Source organism: Grammomys surdaster, unplaced genomic scaffold, assembly GCF_004785775.1.
Source record: "Grammomys surdaster isolate TR1022 unplaced genomic scaffold, NIH_TR_1.0 166, whole genome shotgun sequence".
Lineage (NCBI taxonomy): Eukaryota > Metazoa > Chordata > Mammalia > Rodentia > Muridae > Grammomys > Grammomys surdaster.
In genome coordinates, this window is record NW_021604614.1 from 13,341,206 (window position 1) to 13,357,251 (window position 16,046).

General features: G+C 48.5%; 1 protein-coding gene across 1 annotated transcript; it reads left to right on the top strand.

The window, feature by feature from the left end:
• The first annotated feature begins 1,282 nt into the window (after nucleotides 1–1,282).
• On the top strand, nucleotides 1,283–15,554 carry Morn3 (MORN repeat containing 3). The gene is made up of 9 exons (XM_028766112.1): nucleotides 1,283–1,397; nucleotides 1,738–1,911; nucleotides 2,161–2,267; nucleotides 5,400–5,573; nucleotides 10,982–11,139; nucleotides 13,010–13,169; nucleotides 14,626–14,810; nucleotides 15,001–15,084; nucleotides 15,494–15,554. Exons 2-8 carry the CDS (start codon nucleotides 1,832–1,834, stop codon nucleotides 15,076–15,078), a joined length of 942 nt encoding a protein of 313 aa, XP_028621945.1. The 5' UTR covers nucleotides 1,283–1,397; nucleotides 1,738–1,831; the 3' UTR covers nucleotides 15,079–15,084; nucleotides 15,494–15,554.
• Nucleotides 15,555–16,046: the final 492 nt, after the last annotated feature.

Consider the following 16,046-nt stretch of genomic DNA (forward strand, 5'->3'; position numbering starts at 1 on the left):
ACACTACACTCACATGGTACACAGACATACATATAAATAAATCTCTTTATATTTCTTTTTTTTTCTTTTTCTTTTCTTTTTTTTTTTTTTTTAGGTTTTCGAGACATGGTTTCTCTGTGTAGCCCTGGCTGTCCTGGAACTCACTCTGTAGACCAGGCTAGCCTCGAACTCTCGAACTCAGAAATCCGCCTGCCTCTGCCTCCCAAGTGCTGGGATTAAAGGAGTGCGCCACCACTGCCCGGCCATAAATAAATCTCTTAAAAATGCAATCAGGGTGCTGGGGATTTAGCTCAGTGGTAGAGTTCTTGCCTAGCAAGTGCAAGGCCCTGGATTCGGTCCTCAACTCTGAAAAAAAAAAATGCAACCAGATTTTGACCCCATATGGAGAACAATCTCATATGCTTACAGCCTGCCCCTGTGGCTGGATTGTAATACAGATAAACTATGCATAGTTCAGATCTTTCTCTTCCAGGCAGACCTAGCTTCCTCCAAATTTTATTAAAAACTGTACAAACGTGCCACTCGCAGTGAGGAACTGAGATGCAGCACGTTGGAATGTCGTCTGGCCTACAAAGGGTAAGGACATGAAGCTGCCGCTCAGCAGGTGGCAAGGAGGCTCGGGGCAGGGCCACCAGCCAAAGGACAGTTTGTACCCAGCTGCTGGCCAGGTGCCTGAAGGGAAAAGCAGCATGCTGTGAGGAGAACCAGAGTCAGCCAGCGCAGGCTCTAGAAGCTAGCTGGGCCAACTGAGTACTTGAGATAGGAATTTGGAAACAGTTAATTTCTGCAAGTAATTAAAATCACAGTGATGGGGGGGCGGTGGTGTCACAGGCCTTTAATCCTATTTTGGGGTGAGGTAGAGGCAAGTGGAGTTCTGCGAGTTCAAGGGCAGCCTACAAAGCGAGTTCCAGGGCAGTTGGGACTACAGCCGAAAAACTCTGTCTTAAAAAAAAAAAGACACCGTGATGTAAAGAGCCGGTCGCTTTTTCAACAAGAGCATGAACAGGCTGATGGCGGAATGAGAGAGGCGTCTTGGCTCACGCCTATGACCCCAGCCCTTGGAGGCAGAGGCAGGTAGATCTCTCTGAGTTCCAACGATAAAAACCTACAAAACCTTGTCTGTTTTCAGATTAGGCAGAATGGCAGCGCGGGTTAAGTGCAGGAAGAGGAAGTCGCCGGTGTTTGTTTCAGCTACGTTTTCCTGAGTGTTTAAAACTTTTCTTCTGCGTGTGCATGTGCGCGTGTGCCCTGTGGAGGTCAGACACAACGTGCTGGCGTCGGCTCTCTCCTCCCGCAGCGCAGTGTGCGCTAGGGATCTATCAGGCTTGGCAGCGGGTGGCTTCATCCACCGAGCCACCTCACCGGCCTCCCTTTCATTTTCTTTTTACGTTTGAGAGGTTTGTTGTGGTTGTTCGTTTCTTTGTTTTTGAAAGTGAGGTTGCCTTTCATATCAACCCTCGGGAGGCAGAGGTGGGCGGATCTCTGGTGAGGTCAGCCAGATCTAAATAATGAGTTCCCGGACAGCCGGGGCTACGTAGTGAGACCATGTCTTTAAACGAAACAAAACAACCCTGAGAATGGAAGAAAAAAAAACAACAACTTTGTCTTTAAAGACGTACAATAACGATAGTGGGTTGGGGGATGAGCGGGTGAGGGAGGGCTCAGATGGCAGCCCGTGCTAAGTGCTTAAACGGAATAAACAGGAATGAAACACTCGGAGATTTCTATTTTAAACAGGGCGGTTCTGAGAACTCCTGGGTGAGAAGCTGACGTCTGAACAAACCTCTGACGGGAAGGAAGGCAAGATCCACGCTCTGCAGTGGAGGAAGAGATGTCTTGGCGGCTGTCCCAAAAGAGCCGAAGGCCTGCGGCAGGAACATGGCGCACTTTCCAGGAATACCAGAGAAGCAAGTGTGTAGTCGCTCCAGTAGAGGCTGAATGGGGAGGCTTAGGGGGACAGGACAAAGAGAAAAGTGAAGGGCCTAGGCAGGTATTTCAGGATCTTCAAAGCATTGCAAGCAGAGCACGAATTTGCATCTGTAATATGTATGCCATCCAACTTCCACGGAGACGGTCTCCAGATACTCAAAGCAGTCCTAAGACGAAGAACAAATGGGACTTTGTCTGTCTTTAAAATTTCCCGCTACCCTGCCTCTGCAGGAAGAGGCGGGCACTGCCAGTCAGCTTTGGTGTTGCCATAACAACCTCCCTGGGCCCAGACTCACAACTCTCGCAGCTGAGAGTGAAGCCCGAGGCTGCAGTTACAGGTGAGCCAGGTGGATGCAGGGGCTGGATCTCGGGAACGACCCCAGCTGTCTGTCCCCCCTCCTCCAGTGTCCACAGAGCTCTCCTGCGTTCTTAAGAAACAAAACCTGCGCAGGCTTGCAAGCCTTTTGTTTCCCGTCCACTTGAGCCTCTCCTTAAGTTCTGAAAAGTGGAGGAAAGAGTTGAATCTCTGATAACACAGATGAAGCAGTAATGCCTATTGACGCCTCTGGGTCACTGGAGCCTAGTGCAGAGTTCTCTTACAATTCTAAGCAAGAACACGTTGTCACTTGGGTGGCTATGGCACCAATACCTCACTTAACTTTTGCTCATCTCTCATTTATTTTACTTTTAAATTTTATGTGTATGGGTGTTTCACCTACATGTATTTCTGTGCAGAACTCGTTGCTATTGGATTCCCTAGAACTGCAGTTACACGCATTGTGAGCAGCTATCTGAGCGCTGGGAATCGAACCAGGTCCTCCACAAAGCGTGGCAAGTGCTGCTCTTAACCACTGGGCCATCCTCTCCTTTCTCTGGTTTCTGTTTGTTTTTTTGAGACAGGGTCTCACTCCCAAGCCGACCTCAGACTGGTGATTCCTCTGCCTCAGCTTTCCAGAACTTAGGTTTTCAGGTTGCATTACACCTCCCAGCAACTCTCTGCCCTTAGTTGAGAACCTACTAGGTGAGGGTACTAGGTGCAGTGAGAAATAGAAAAACACATGGCCCCTGTCATCTTTACTGAGAACAGTGGCCAGAGCAGGGGTGCTTTTCAGAGAGGAAAGATACTGCCAAGATTGTTCTTGAAGGCCGGGCGGTGGTGGCACACGTCTTTAATCCCAGCACCTGGGAGGCAGAGGCAGATGGATTTCTGAGTTCGAGGCCAGCCTGGTCTACAGAGTGAGCTCCAGGACAGCCAGGGCTACACAGAGAAACCCTGTCTCAAAACAAACAAACAAACAAACAAACAAAAAAAGATTGTTTTCAAAGGACATGTAAAGACACTGCAAATGCAGATTGGTAGCCCCAGGATTCTGCCAGCAGTGAAGCCTTCCATGCCAAGGTTCCCCTCTCAAGTTTCCCATTCTCTGTCTGAGGCCCCCTAGGAATCCAGATGTTTACACAAAAATTAAAGGGCATGTGGAGACCTGACTGTGTATGGGCCTGGAGAGATGGCTCGGCGGTTAAGACCACTGCCTAAGGACCAGTAAATAGAGTGCTTGCTTAGCATACATGAAGCCCCGGGGCTTGGGTTAAGCACTGTAAAAACCAAATGTGATGGCTAGTGCTTGCAATTCCGGCACTTGGGATCCTGCATAGTGAGTCTGAGGCCAGCCTGGGTTACATGAGACCCTGGTTCAAAAAAGGAAAAGAAACAAAGTCATTCTCAGCTACATTGGGAGTTCCAGTCTAACCTGTGTTACATGAAACCCTTTCAGAAACAGAGAGAGGCAGAGAGAATGAATGAATGATTGAGTGATGAATAAATGAACTTCAGTGTAGTGATACATGTCTGTTATCTCAGCACTCAGGACAAAAGAAGAACAATGCAAATTTTAGGCTAGCCTGGTCTATATGTGGAGTTCCAGGTCAGCCAGGGCTACAGAGCCATAGCGAGCCTCCATATAAAAAAAAGTGGGGGCTGGGCGGTGGTGGTGCGCGCCTTTAATCCCAGCACTTGGGAGGCAGAGGCAGGCAAATTTCTGAGTTTGAGGCTAGCCTGGTCTGCAGAGTAATTTCCAGGACAGCCAGGGCTACACAGAGAAACCCTCTCTCGAAAAAAAAAAATAAAAAAAAAAATTTTAAAAAGTGGGTCTTTTTTGTTTTTTGTTTTTTTTTTTTTTTTTTGGTTTCTTTTGGTTTTTCGAGACAGGGTTTCTCTGTAGCCCTGGCTGTCCTGGAACTCACTCTGTAGACCAGGCTAGCCTCAAACTCTCCACCTGCCTCTGCCTCCCAAGTGTGGGATTAAAGGTGTGTGCCACCACTGGCCGGCTTTTGTTTTGTTTTTTGTTTTGGTTTTGTTTTTGGTTTTGTTTTTTTTTTTCAAAATAGGGTAAACAACAAGGCATGAACCAAAAGTGATCCCTTCTGTGGGGACAGAGGCTGTATGACTTGCACAGGTGGCAGGCACAGTGTCCAACCTAAAGCACATGTTTTTGAGGCTGACTCTGTGGGTGGATGCTGAGATACCATGATCTCCAGGAACTGGCTTGAACCTGAGGGTATTTTGATTGGCAGCGCCTGTGTGTATGTGCTGCTGGTGCAAGATTTAATGGGAGTAGATGTGTATAGCCTCAGAACCTGTGGAGTATAGAGTCGTATTTGTTGAGGGAGAACAGGGACCCCAGGATTGACACAAGAACGTTGTTTATCACCCGTGAGCAAATTGGAGACAGGTGAAAAGACATGAATGTCCTTTCTGAAGAGTCTGGGGATGTGAGGGACACTGGTGGGGGCTCCCAGATGTGGAGAGGAGGCCCTGGGCTACCCACAGTTTCTCTCTGGAGTCATAGGGCTCAGATGCGGAAGGAAAACCATGAGCTGAGAACTTTCCTACTGTGTTTTGAGACAAGGTCTCACTGTATAGCTAGACTTTCAGTCTGGGACAGTTAAATCACTGTGGAATCAGTCTCTTTGGTTTGTGGGATCTCCTCAGCTGAAAGGCAACCCCTGAACTTCATCTGTCCAGTCTTCCAGGTATGTCGGGCAAGGGCTAACAGCGCAGGCGCTGGACCAGGGATGTCCACTTCCTTCCTACTTCACTCTTCTGCCAAAGTCCGTTCTGATGGGTCCTTCTAGTGATTTAAGTTTGTGAGCTCATTTTTCCTAGGGGCAGCTTCTCCCCAGTGTCATCACAAACCCTGAGTTCCTATTGGGTCTCCCTGGGTTCCAAAGGAATTGTGTCATCACATCCCCGACAGATGGATCCCAGAAGAATGCAAGGGAAGTAACTGTCCTGAGTCAGTCCGGCCCAGAAGGATCCCCACTGAGGGAGGGCTACTCACCTGCCCTGGGGACTCAGAACACACATGACCTCCCCTACTGGAACTCAGACAGGCACCTCCCCAGGAAGCGCCAGGATCCCAAGGATACACGAGATACACTGAGCCCCTGATGTCCCTACCTCCTGCCAGCACCCCCTAACACCACAGACGCAGCCAGCATGCCGGTCACCAAGTGTCCAAGAAAATCAGAGCCGCTGTGGAAAGGATGGGACCGGAAAGCCCAGAAGAATGGACTGAGACACCAAGTGTTTGCTGTGAACGGAGATCACTACGTGGGAGAATGGAAGGGCAACTTGAAACACGGTAAGCAGATTCTCAAGGGATTAGTGGCCAGTGTGGGGTCGGAGTGGGTGGACAATGCAACTCCTGCTTAGTGGTAAATAATGTTTGACCAGGACCAGCAGGGGGTGGGGGCGGGGGCGGGACTTTCCATGCTGTGGCTCTGAAGCCCAACCCAGCCCTGATTTCAACTGAGCAAGAGTCTAGGGACAAAACAAAACACGGGATTAGGGATCAGCAGCAGCCAGCCCAAAGCTGGGGTTCTGGGGATGCTGGGTCGCTTTCTGTCTTTTGACAGGGTGTCTGAGCCTGGGACTGGTTGGCAGGAGAAAAGGTCAACACATTAAGAAAATGACTTGTAGTAGGCATTGTGGGCTTCAGACCCAGCCCTAATGCTCTGCAGATGGTGGAACGAACACAAGGTCTGGGCCTCAGGACACAGGTTGGACCTATCCAACCCCCAGAAGTAACTGGGTGACCATGATTACTCCCGTAAGCCTGAACTCAAGTCTTAGCCAGCAGGGGGCGAATGGATTCTGGCTATGTAAATTCTGATTGTGGGGGAGGGATGGGGGGCGGGGAATGGCATGACTATTTAAAAACTCCAGTCTTGCAACTCCAAACTTAACCACCTTCTTCTCCTGCCTTTCTGGGTTATCGACACTAGAATCCCTGAGCCTGCACTGTTAGAATCCCAGGTCTGTCAGTTTTCTCATCTGTTAAGTGGCAACAATGTCTCTTTATATAGATAAGATCTGTAGGCTCACGCAGCAAGAGGGCTCAGAGAGTAAGGGTGCTCGCAGAGAATCTGCAAGGTAGACTACCATCACGTTTCCCAAATGAGGCAACTGGGGTGCAGGGGGAAGAAGAAACTACTCAAGAGGTGGTGGTGTTAGGCTATGAAGGGCACCAGAGAGGGGAGGGGAGGGAGTAAAGGGAAGACAGTGGGGAGCAGTTTGAGCTGGGCAGAAAGGATGAAGATGCTGTGTCCAGGCTGAGGGGCATTTCATCTAAAATGTAGAACTTAAGCTGTAGAATTAGAATCGGTGAGGTCAGTGTCACTTGATTGAGGGACAGACTTGAAGTCAGTGTAGCTGGAGCAGAGAGCAAAGAAAAGAGAGCGGAAAGTGGGCCAGAATTGGGTGTAGTTTTATTGTACATACCTATAATCCCAGTAATTGGCTCAGGAGGCTGAGGTAGGAGATCAAGGCTGGACCCTATCTCTATGCCCCCCCCCCCCCAAACCCCGGGCTAAGCAGTTCGGGTTGGGGAAGCCAGGTGTGATGGTGCATTCCTGTGGTTCTCAAGTGCTTGGAAGACAACATAGGAAGATCAGGAGTTCAAGTCCAGCTTCAGCTACATAGTGAATTCAAGGCCAGCTTGAGCTACATGAGACCTTATCTTAAAACAAAATAACATTTAAAAAGAGAGAAAAGAAGGAAGGAAGGAAGGAAGGAAGGAAGGAAGGAAGGAAGGAAGGAAGGAGTAGCCAGCTATGGTGGCTCATACCTTTAGTTCCAATACTCCAGAGGCAGAGGCAGGATGATCACTGTGAGTTCAAGTCCAGGCTGGTCTACACGGCAAGTCCAGTGCAGCTGTGGGTGCATAATGAGACCCTGTCTCTGGCGGATTCTGAGTTCGAGGCCAGCCTGGTCTACAGAGTGAGTTCCAGGACAGCCAGGGCTACACAGAGAAACCCTGTCTCAAAAAACCAACCAACCAACAACAACAAGAAAAGACCCTGCCTCAAAAACAAAGCGCAAAACAGAGAGAGAGCAAGAGAGAGAGAGAGAGAGAGAGAGAGAGAGAGAGAGAGAGAGAACACACACCACTCAGGTGCCTGTAGAAGGAAGAGTTTAATAAATACATTGTGTCTCATGGATCGTGATGAGTCTTATCTTTTTTAAGGTTTATTTTATGTGCATGAATGTTTTGCCTTGATGCATGTATGTATGTATGTATGTGCACCATGTGAGCGCCTGGTGCCTATCGAGACCAGAAGAGGGTGTCAGATCCCACTGGAACTGGGATTACAGGTGGTTGTGAGCTGCCATTTGCATGCTGAGGACAGAACCCAGGTCCTCTGCAAAGGCAGCAAGTGCTCTTAACCACTGAGCCACCTCTCCCCCAGCTCCGTCTCTCTTTGTTGCAGGCTAAACATTACTGAAAAGAAGGGGACAGGCTAGTCAGCACTGTGTGTGCCAAGCATGTGCTGGATGAAGGGTGAGTCTGCCCTTGTCAGGGAGAGCCTAGATCGAAGTTTTATCTCCCAGTGTGAATATCTTATTTCACAATATTTCAAATAATATTAAGCAAATGAGATAAGCCTGAAGCCCTACCTACTCTAGATTTAAAAACCTAGGGTTGGGCTGGAGAGATAGTTCATCAGTTAAGAGCAAGTGGTGCTCTCTGGTCTTGATGGTGTACACCTTTAAGCCCAGCACTCAGGAGGCAGAGGTAGGTAGATCTCTGAGCTGGAGGCCAGCTTGTTCTACATGGTAAGTTTTAGGCCAGCCTGTTATACACAGCGTGACCATGTCTCAAAAACAAAAACAAACAAACAAAAACAAAAAAAGCTGAGAACCTAAATTCAGTTCCCAGCACCCCCATCCAGTGGCTGACCGTCACCTGGAACTTCAGCTCTGGGGGTTATCGCGCCCTCTTCTGGCCTCTGTAGGTACTACATTCACATGCCATATTCACACAGACACATAAAACTAAATGTTTAAAAAAAACCCTTTTTTTTTTTCCCCCGAGTCAGGGTTTCTCTGTGTATCTCTGGCTGTCCTGGAACTCACTCTGTAGACGAGGCTGGCCTCGAACTCAGAAGTCTGCCTGCCTCTGCCTCCCAAGTGCTGGGATTAAAGGCGTGCGCCACCACTGCCCGGCCAAACATTCTTTTATAAATAAAATTTAAAATACAAGGGCTAAAAATTTAGCTCTGTGGCTGTCTTACTTAAGTTTCAAGTTTCTGTTGTTGTGATAAACACCATGGCCAAATGCAACTTGGAGAGGAAAGGGTTTATTTTGGCTTATACATCAAGGGCCATCATCAAAGAAAGTCTGGGCCAGAATTCAAGGCAGGAACCTGGAGGCAGGAGCTGATACAGAGGCCTTGGGGGAGTGCCGTTTACTGACTTGCTCTTCATGACTTGTCCATCCTGTTGTGCTGTCTTCTTTTAGATTTACTTATTTTATGTGTCTTAAGTATTTTGCTTGTATGTATGTGTGTGTACAATGTTCATGTCTATGGATGGTTGTAAGCCAAAAGTGCTGGGAACTGAACCTTAATGCTCTGAAAGAACAGCAAGAGTGTGCTGGAGAGATGGCTCAGCAGTTAAGAACACTGACTGCTCTTCCAGAGGTCCTGAGTTCAATTCCCAGCAACCACATGGTGGCTCACAACCATCTGGAATGGGATCCAATGTCCTTTTCTGGTGTGTCTGAAGACAGCAACAGTGTACACACATAAATTAAAAAAAGAAAAAAAGAAGAGAGAAGAACAGCAAGGGTTCCAATCATTGAGCCATCTCTCCAGCCACCCCCACCCAAGCCTGCTTTCTTACAGCACCCAGGATCTCTAACACGGAGGTGACAGCACCCACAGTGAGCTGGGCCCTCCCACACCAATCATCAATCAAGAAAATGCCCTACGGGGCTTGCCTACAGGTCAATCTTGTGGAGACATTTTCTCTGTCTTCAAAAACCGACTCTGGCTTGTGTCAAGTAGCTTACATAGCAGTAGACAGCTTTTCTGGCGTGAGTGAAGGCCTGCATTTGATCCACAGCAATATAAAGATATAAAAATTAATACATAAAAATCCAAGGGAAAAACTCTGATTGGCTCAGTCCTGGGCAAGAGGCAGTTTACTTTCTTCTTGGAGTTTGTAGCCAGTAGATGGCAGAGAAAACGCCAGGAAGGAACAATGGGTGATACCTGACACTAAGAAGAGTTTTGTTCATCAAAAAATTTCTTCGTCAAAAGAAATTTTCAGAGGGGTGTAAGTAATCCTATTTTTCTTCATGTCCCTACCCCTACTGGGAGGCACCTGGTTTTCATTGTTCTGGTGGCTGATCACTCTTCAGAGACCCTGATCAAAAAGCAAGGACACTTTTCCTTGCTACCTCTGGTGCCTGCCAGCAGCTCTTGATTGAAGTTTGTTTAAGGAATGAGAAGGAGACAGAAAACTCTGGCCTGCTAATGAGTCAACAGGGCAGCTGAGGAATTCTGTATGCAGACTTGACATGGATGCTTGCTTGCTATGCTTGCTTTCATCGTGACTCATTCATTCATTCATTCATTCATTCCTTGGATTCATTCATGGAAATCAAACTGATTGCCAGGAATAACAGTACATAACTACCAAGCCCTTAAGAGGCATAGGTAGGAGGATCATGAGTTAAAGGACAGCCTGGGACATAGGACAAGATCCTATCTTAAAAAACCCATAATACAGGGATGTAGCTGTGAGTTGGTAAAATGCTTCCCTGGCAAGCTCAAGGCCTTGGTTTAGCCTCAGAATGGCCTAAGTCATGTATGATGGGTACAGGTGAGCACGGGCATTACCACAGTATGTTTATAGATGGTAAACGAGGAACTTACAGAAGTAAGTCCTTTCCTCCCACTGTGGGTTCCGGGAGAGCAAACAGCAGGGATCAGCTTGCAAGGCTAGCGCTTTTTCCCATGAGCCACCTCTCCAGTCCTGACTTGCTTAGTTATCAACTATAATCAGAACGCTGTCCTCAAAAATGTAGTCACCTTTGGCCCACATCTCCCTCTCTCTCTCTTCCCAGTTGCTGGCACCCATCATTTTGGTCTCTCTCTTTCTATGACACTGATTTCCCCATGTTAAAGTGGTATCACATGGTGCTGGGCTTTCTGTGTTTTTTTTTTTTTTTTTTTGTCTTTTGAGACAGGGTTTCTCTGTGTAGCCCTGGCCGTCCTGGAACTCACTCTGTAGACCAGGCTGGCCTCAAACTCAGAAATCTGTCTACCTCTGCCTCCCAAGTGCTGGGATTAATGTCCTTCTTGTTCATCCATGTTGTAAAGGGCAGGATTTTTTTTTCCCCCTTTGTTTCATTGCTGGGAATTGAACCTATGCCATCACACCATTTCCTGGCCCCTTTTTAAGACAGAGTCTCTAGACATTGTCCATGCTAGACTGGAACTCACCATCCTCCTGCCTCAGCCTCACCTTTACTTAAGGTTTGTCATATCAGTCCGGCTGTTAAACAATGGTCAGGAGAATCACTGTTTTTAGACATGGAACTTTCCTTTCTTCTGCATGCTTACAGTCTAAAGATGAGGCACAGACCCTATTCTGAAGAAACTGTTCAGGGCGGAGGTCCCTGAGGTCTGAACTAGTTAGTATATGGCTTCCAGCTTCTGGGTGGCAGCTGTCTGCAGTGTTGGCCCATCTGTGTGTCACCAGGGAAAGGAACACAGGTCTGGAAGCGGAGTGGAGCTGTCTATGAAGGGGACTGGAAGTTTGGGAAGCGAGACGGTTATGGCGTCCTCAGTCATCCTGACCCAGAGACTGGAAAGCTCAGGAGAGTGTATTCAGGCTGGTGGAAAGGCGATAAGAAATCGGTGAGTGCTTTCCCAGTATGCCTTGTTTGTAGGCGAGGGTAAGAGCCAGGTTGTGTGTGTGTGTGTGTGTGTGTGTGTGTGTGTGTGTATGTGTGTGTGTGTGTGTGTGTGTGTGTGTGAGAGAGAGAGAGAGAGAGAGAGAGAGAGAGAGAGAGAGAGAGGGAGAGAGAGAGAGAGAGAGAGAGAGCGCACCCTCAGAGTGAGAAGGTGGGCCTAGACCCAGTGGTTTGGTGGGTGGGAGAAGGAAGAGGTGGAGGAACTGTAGTGCTTTTTTAAAACAAAACCAAGAAAACAGGAAGCAAGAGAAGTGGGGGCCCCAGGGAGGAACACTTTAAAAACTCTATGGCTTCAAGGAGGCAGCAGAAGAGGTCTCCTCCACCCTCTTCCCCCTTGTTTCCTGGCTTTCTTCTCCCGGTACCCCATTCTGAGAATTCTCCTCCTCCTGCTGGCCCGAGGCAGATGGGAGGCTAGGAAGCAGGGCGTGGAGATGCAGAGCTGGGATCTCAGCATCCTGAAGGTGGAGGCAGGAGAAGAGTGAATTTGAGGCCAGTCTGGGTTACATAGAGAAAGACCCTAACAGAAAACAGGGAGCAAGGACAAGGGAGGAAGAAGGGGTGTGTGTGTGTGGGGGGGGGACAAGCTAGCCAGAGGAAATTCCACAAATATTCATTCTACTGCAGACATTTAAAAACAAACAATTGATCCTTGCTATAAGCCATGAAGTCTGATAATTATCTTTTTTAAGGATTTATTTTATGTATGTGAATACACTGTCGCTGTCTTCAGACACTCCAGAGGAGGACATCAGATCTCATTACAGACGGTTGTGAGCCGCCATATAGTTGCTGGGAATTGAACTCAGGACCTCTGGAAGAATAGAGGGTGCTCTTAACCTCTGAGCCATCTCTCCAGCCCGGAGTCTGAAAATTATAACAGTGTTGCTATTGAACAGTTACTATATATAGTATTTGAACTCTTGTTTTGTTTTTTTGTTTTTCGAGACAGGGTGTCTCTGTGTAGCCCTGGCTGTCCTGGAACTCACTCTGTAGACCAGGCTGGCCTCGAACTCAGAAATCTGCCTGCCTGTATTTGAACTCTTATATTCTTGTAAAAGCCTTGTCATTATCAGACTTTCAGTTTACTAAGGAACAAGTTCAGGGAGGTGACGCACCTAGCCTGGGGTTGGTGACACAGCTAGCAGAGCCCAAGATTTCATGTTCTCTGCTCCTGGTGAGAAGACTGAGCCTAAAACAAAAGATTTGCCTTTAATGGAGAATTAACAGTGTTTTCCCGGTGGCTGGAAGATCATGTAATCTAACCTAGAAAATTCAGGGCAGGAGGTCATATCCAAAGCAGCAAGGAGCTAGCCAGGTAGACATGAAGTGGTAGGAAGAAATAACAAAGATAACAAACATCAGGTCTTATTTGCCCTGGGGGAGGGAAAGAGAATAGTGAAAAATGGCATTGGGATTTTGAGGTACAGACTTATGCTACTTAACCAAGTCATTTTGAGCGGGGATCTCCAGTGGTCTCTGATTTCCTACGGTTGGTCTCCAAATGTAACCTTCATGTTTCTCAGTAGTCACCTGAGTAGAGACTGAACGTAATCAGATTTGGGTGGGCGATCGATCCTACCGGGTATAAAATATCCTTCTGGTGGCTGTATATAGAAGCATAAAGGGTATATAGAAGTGGGGCTAGAGATAAGGGGAACCAGAGAAGAGAAATTATGCGGGCGGTATGAAGGCGGTGCACGAAATTAACTGAAATATGCAGCTAGAATTCTTTGACCCTCTGCTAGGAAAACCGGCGACAAGAGGAGACTCAGGTGTGAGACTTGGCAAATAGTGGGACACCTTCCTGCTTTCAGGGCTATGGGATCCAGTTTTTCGGACCCAAGGAGTATTACGAGGGTGAGTGGTGTAGCAACCAACGCAGCGGGTGGGGACGCATGTACTACAACAACGGAGACATCTACGAGGGCCACTGGAAGAACGACAAGCCTGACGGGGAGGGCATGTTGCGCCAGAGTGAGTGTCCCGCCCCCTAACACCACGCCCCATGGCTTCCTGGCCCCGCCCAATCCCGGAAAGTTGGCGACCCAGACTCGGTGCCCCACCAGCTATATTACTTGTCCCATAAATACCAGTCTTGTTGGCCCTGAAAATGTGAGATTCTGACTTTCAACGACATCCAACTAAGCTGAGGCCCTGGATCAGCTGGGAGGGCAGAAGCGGTCAGTCTGTCTGTCTGTCTGTCTGTCTGTCTTGTGGTCTCAATACTGAGCCAGGAGCCTGCCTTCAGCGAGCTTCCACTATGCATAAGCTAAGCAGAGCAAATGTTCCAGGAGCTTCTCAAGGCCTGGACTCGGGGCAAGTGTGCATGATTTCAGATCCTGGTGTGAGCCGGTACTAGTTCTGGGACCCCAGGGAATTTTCTTCAGTTTCCTTGTGGTTAACGAATGGCTGTTTATTTTATTATTATTATTTTTTTTTTTTTTAATGAGAGGGCCTGTAAGTTGGCTCAGTGGGTAATGGCGCTTGCACACAGGCCTGACCATCTCAGTTTGATCCTGGATCCCACAAGGTAGGAAGAGAGAACTGATTCCCCAGAGTTGTCCTGTTACCCCCACATGTGTATTACACATGCACCGTGGCATACAAGTGCCTGTATTTAACACAAAGACACTAAAATAAATAAATAAAAACGGGAGGTGAGCAGGGTCCCTAACACTTGGGATCAGCAGCTTTGCTTCGACTTAGAGCCCAGCCTCTCTTAGCTAGGAGGCGAAATGCTGTCTCAAAAAAATAAAACGTACATAGCTTTAATCACAATACTTGGGAAGCAGAGGCAGGTAGAGCTCTGAATTCTTGGTTTACATAGGGGATTTCAGGCCAAGGCCCGGGGGTGTGGAGCAGTTGCCTAGCACGCTCCAAGTTTCTTGCCCTACAGAGCAAAACAAAGTAACAAAATAACAACAAAAACTCACACCACAAACCAGAGTTAGAGCCGTAACCCAGAGGCCGAGGAACTGCTGAGAGTGAGCATGCGCCAGGTTCTGGCTCCAACATCAAAAAATAAAATCAGATCACTCCTTCCCCCTCCCCCTCCCCTCCCCCTCCCCCTCCCCCTCCTCCTCCTCCTCCTTCCTCTCCCTCCCTCTCCTCCTTCTTCTTCCCTCTACTCTCCACAGGTTTTCTCTGTGTAGCCCTGGAACTCTCTTGGTAGGCAAGGATGGGCTTGAACTCAGGGATTCACTTACCTCTGCTTTCTGAGTGATCATAGGTGTGTGCCGCCATAACGGGCAAAATAAACTCTCTGGAAGTGGTTGAAGTTAAGTGACGTTGATGATGCTTATAAAACGCTGCATCTCCTGCTGTGTGCTTAATGACTCTCAGATAGGTAGTGCACACTGGTCAGCAGCTGGGACCAACCTGGATGTCCTAGCTGCTTCCCTGTGCCTAGCACCCATGCTTTCCTGTCTAGAGAACGGGAACCGGTATGAGGGCGGCTGGGAGAGAGGCATGAAGAACGGGCATGGGCGTTTCTTCCACCTGGACCATGGTCAGCTGTTTGAAGGCTTCTGGGTGGACAACGTGGCCAAGTGTGGTACCATGATCGACTTTGGCCGTGATGAGGCCCCTGAACCCACCCAGTTCCCCATTCCTAAGGTGGGTAGTCAGTCCTCCTGGGGCCCTGAAACCAGAGACAGAATCCAGCATCCATAGCCCCACGTGTCAAGGGGCTAGAGATGAGGTTTTGTTTTCAAGTATCTCTAGCAAGGAAGCTTGGGGGCCTTCCATGCTGTTTATACCAACAAACCAGTCCCCCCCCACACACACACACCCCTCTTCCCTCCAGGTGGAGATTCTAGACCCAGATGGTGTGCTGAAGGAAGCGATGGATAAGCTGATGAAGCCTGAGGAAGAAGACGACTGAGGTGAGGTGAGAAGGCACAGCTGTCTGCCATCTCCGATGAAGCCAAAGCCTCTCTGAGTCCCGAACAACGCTGATCTTCGGGTATCACTAATGGGCTCAGGGCAGGACCGGAGAAGGCAAATTTCTTGCCTCCTATAGTCCAGCTTTTCTTTTCTTTTTTTTTGGTTACTCCTCTTTGAAACACTTGTTCTTAGAAAACCCAGTGCATTCCAGTCCTGCCTAGTTTGCCTCAGTTGTGTTCTTAGCCTCCTGGGGTGGGCACTGAGCTGCAGTCAGGCGGTTTGTCCCTTCTAAAGGATGTCGGAGGAGGCTGTGGGACCTTGTCCTGGGGGTAGCTGTAAAGCTTTATGGCGAAGGTGTCGGTGGGGTGGTTGTGTTTCTAATCCTAACTCCAACATCATCCCCACCCGTGCAGAGATCGAATCAAGGCTCAGGAGAAAATCCAGCCCTTGTCACCAAACTGCTCAGACCGGTGCAGCTCCTGCCGGAGGAGCAGGCGGCAACTCTGGGCATGCCCTTGGCTCCCTTGGAGGGTACCCGCTCCCCCAGGCACTAGGTTATTTTTACCAGTAGAGGTGGGGTATTGCTTCTCCCTGGCTGGTCTTGGGGACCCACTTGCTTAAAGCCTTTGCTCCTATGGCTTTATATCAGAGTGCATGAAAATAAAGAACGTGGTGGCCTTAATCTAAGGTCCTATAGCTTGAGCAGGGGTGGGCGGGGTCTGTGGGAGAAGAAAGATAGCTTCACCAAACTGCGTGGATTTCTCCCCTCGTGTGTGTGTCAGGGGGGACTTGAGGGTGCAAGGCAGAGGAGCAAGGAAGTGGCTTTCTGCCTCTGAGCTAACCCAGAGAGGACAGTGAGCCTGCACTCTGCCACAGTGGCTACCAAGATTTGAGATTTAAACAGGTCCTCACCTCCTTAGCCTAAACCAAGAATTCCGAGGAATCTTTAAAAACTATGAGCATCCA

Coding starts and splice junctions, on each gene's coding strand:
- Morn3 (XM_028766112.1), top strand. CDS start 1,832: ATGTCTTGGCGGCTGTCCCAAAAGAGCCGAAGGCCTGCGGCAGGAACA. Junction 5,574..10,981: donor GAAGGGCAACTTGAAACACG/GTAAGCAGATTC, acceptor GTGTGTCACCAG/GGAAAGGAACACAGGTCTGG. Junction 13,170..14,625: donor GGAGGGCATGTTGCGCCAGA/GTGAGTGTCCCG, acceptor TTTCCTGTCTAG/AGAACGGGAACCGGTATGAG.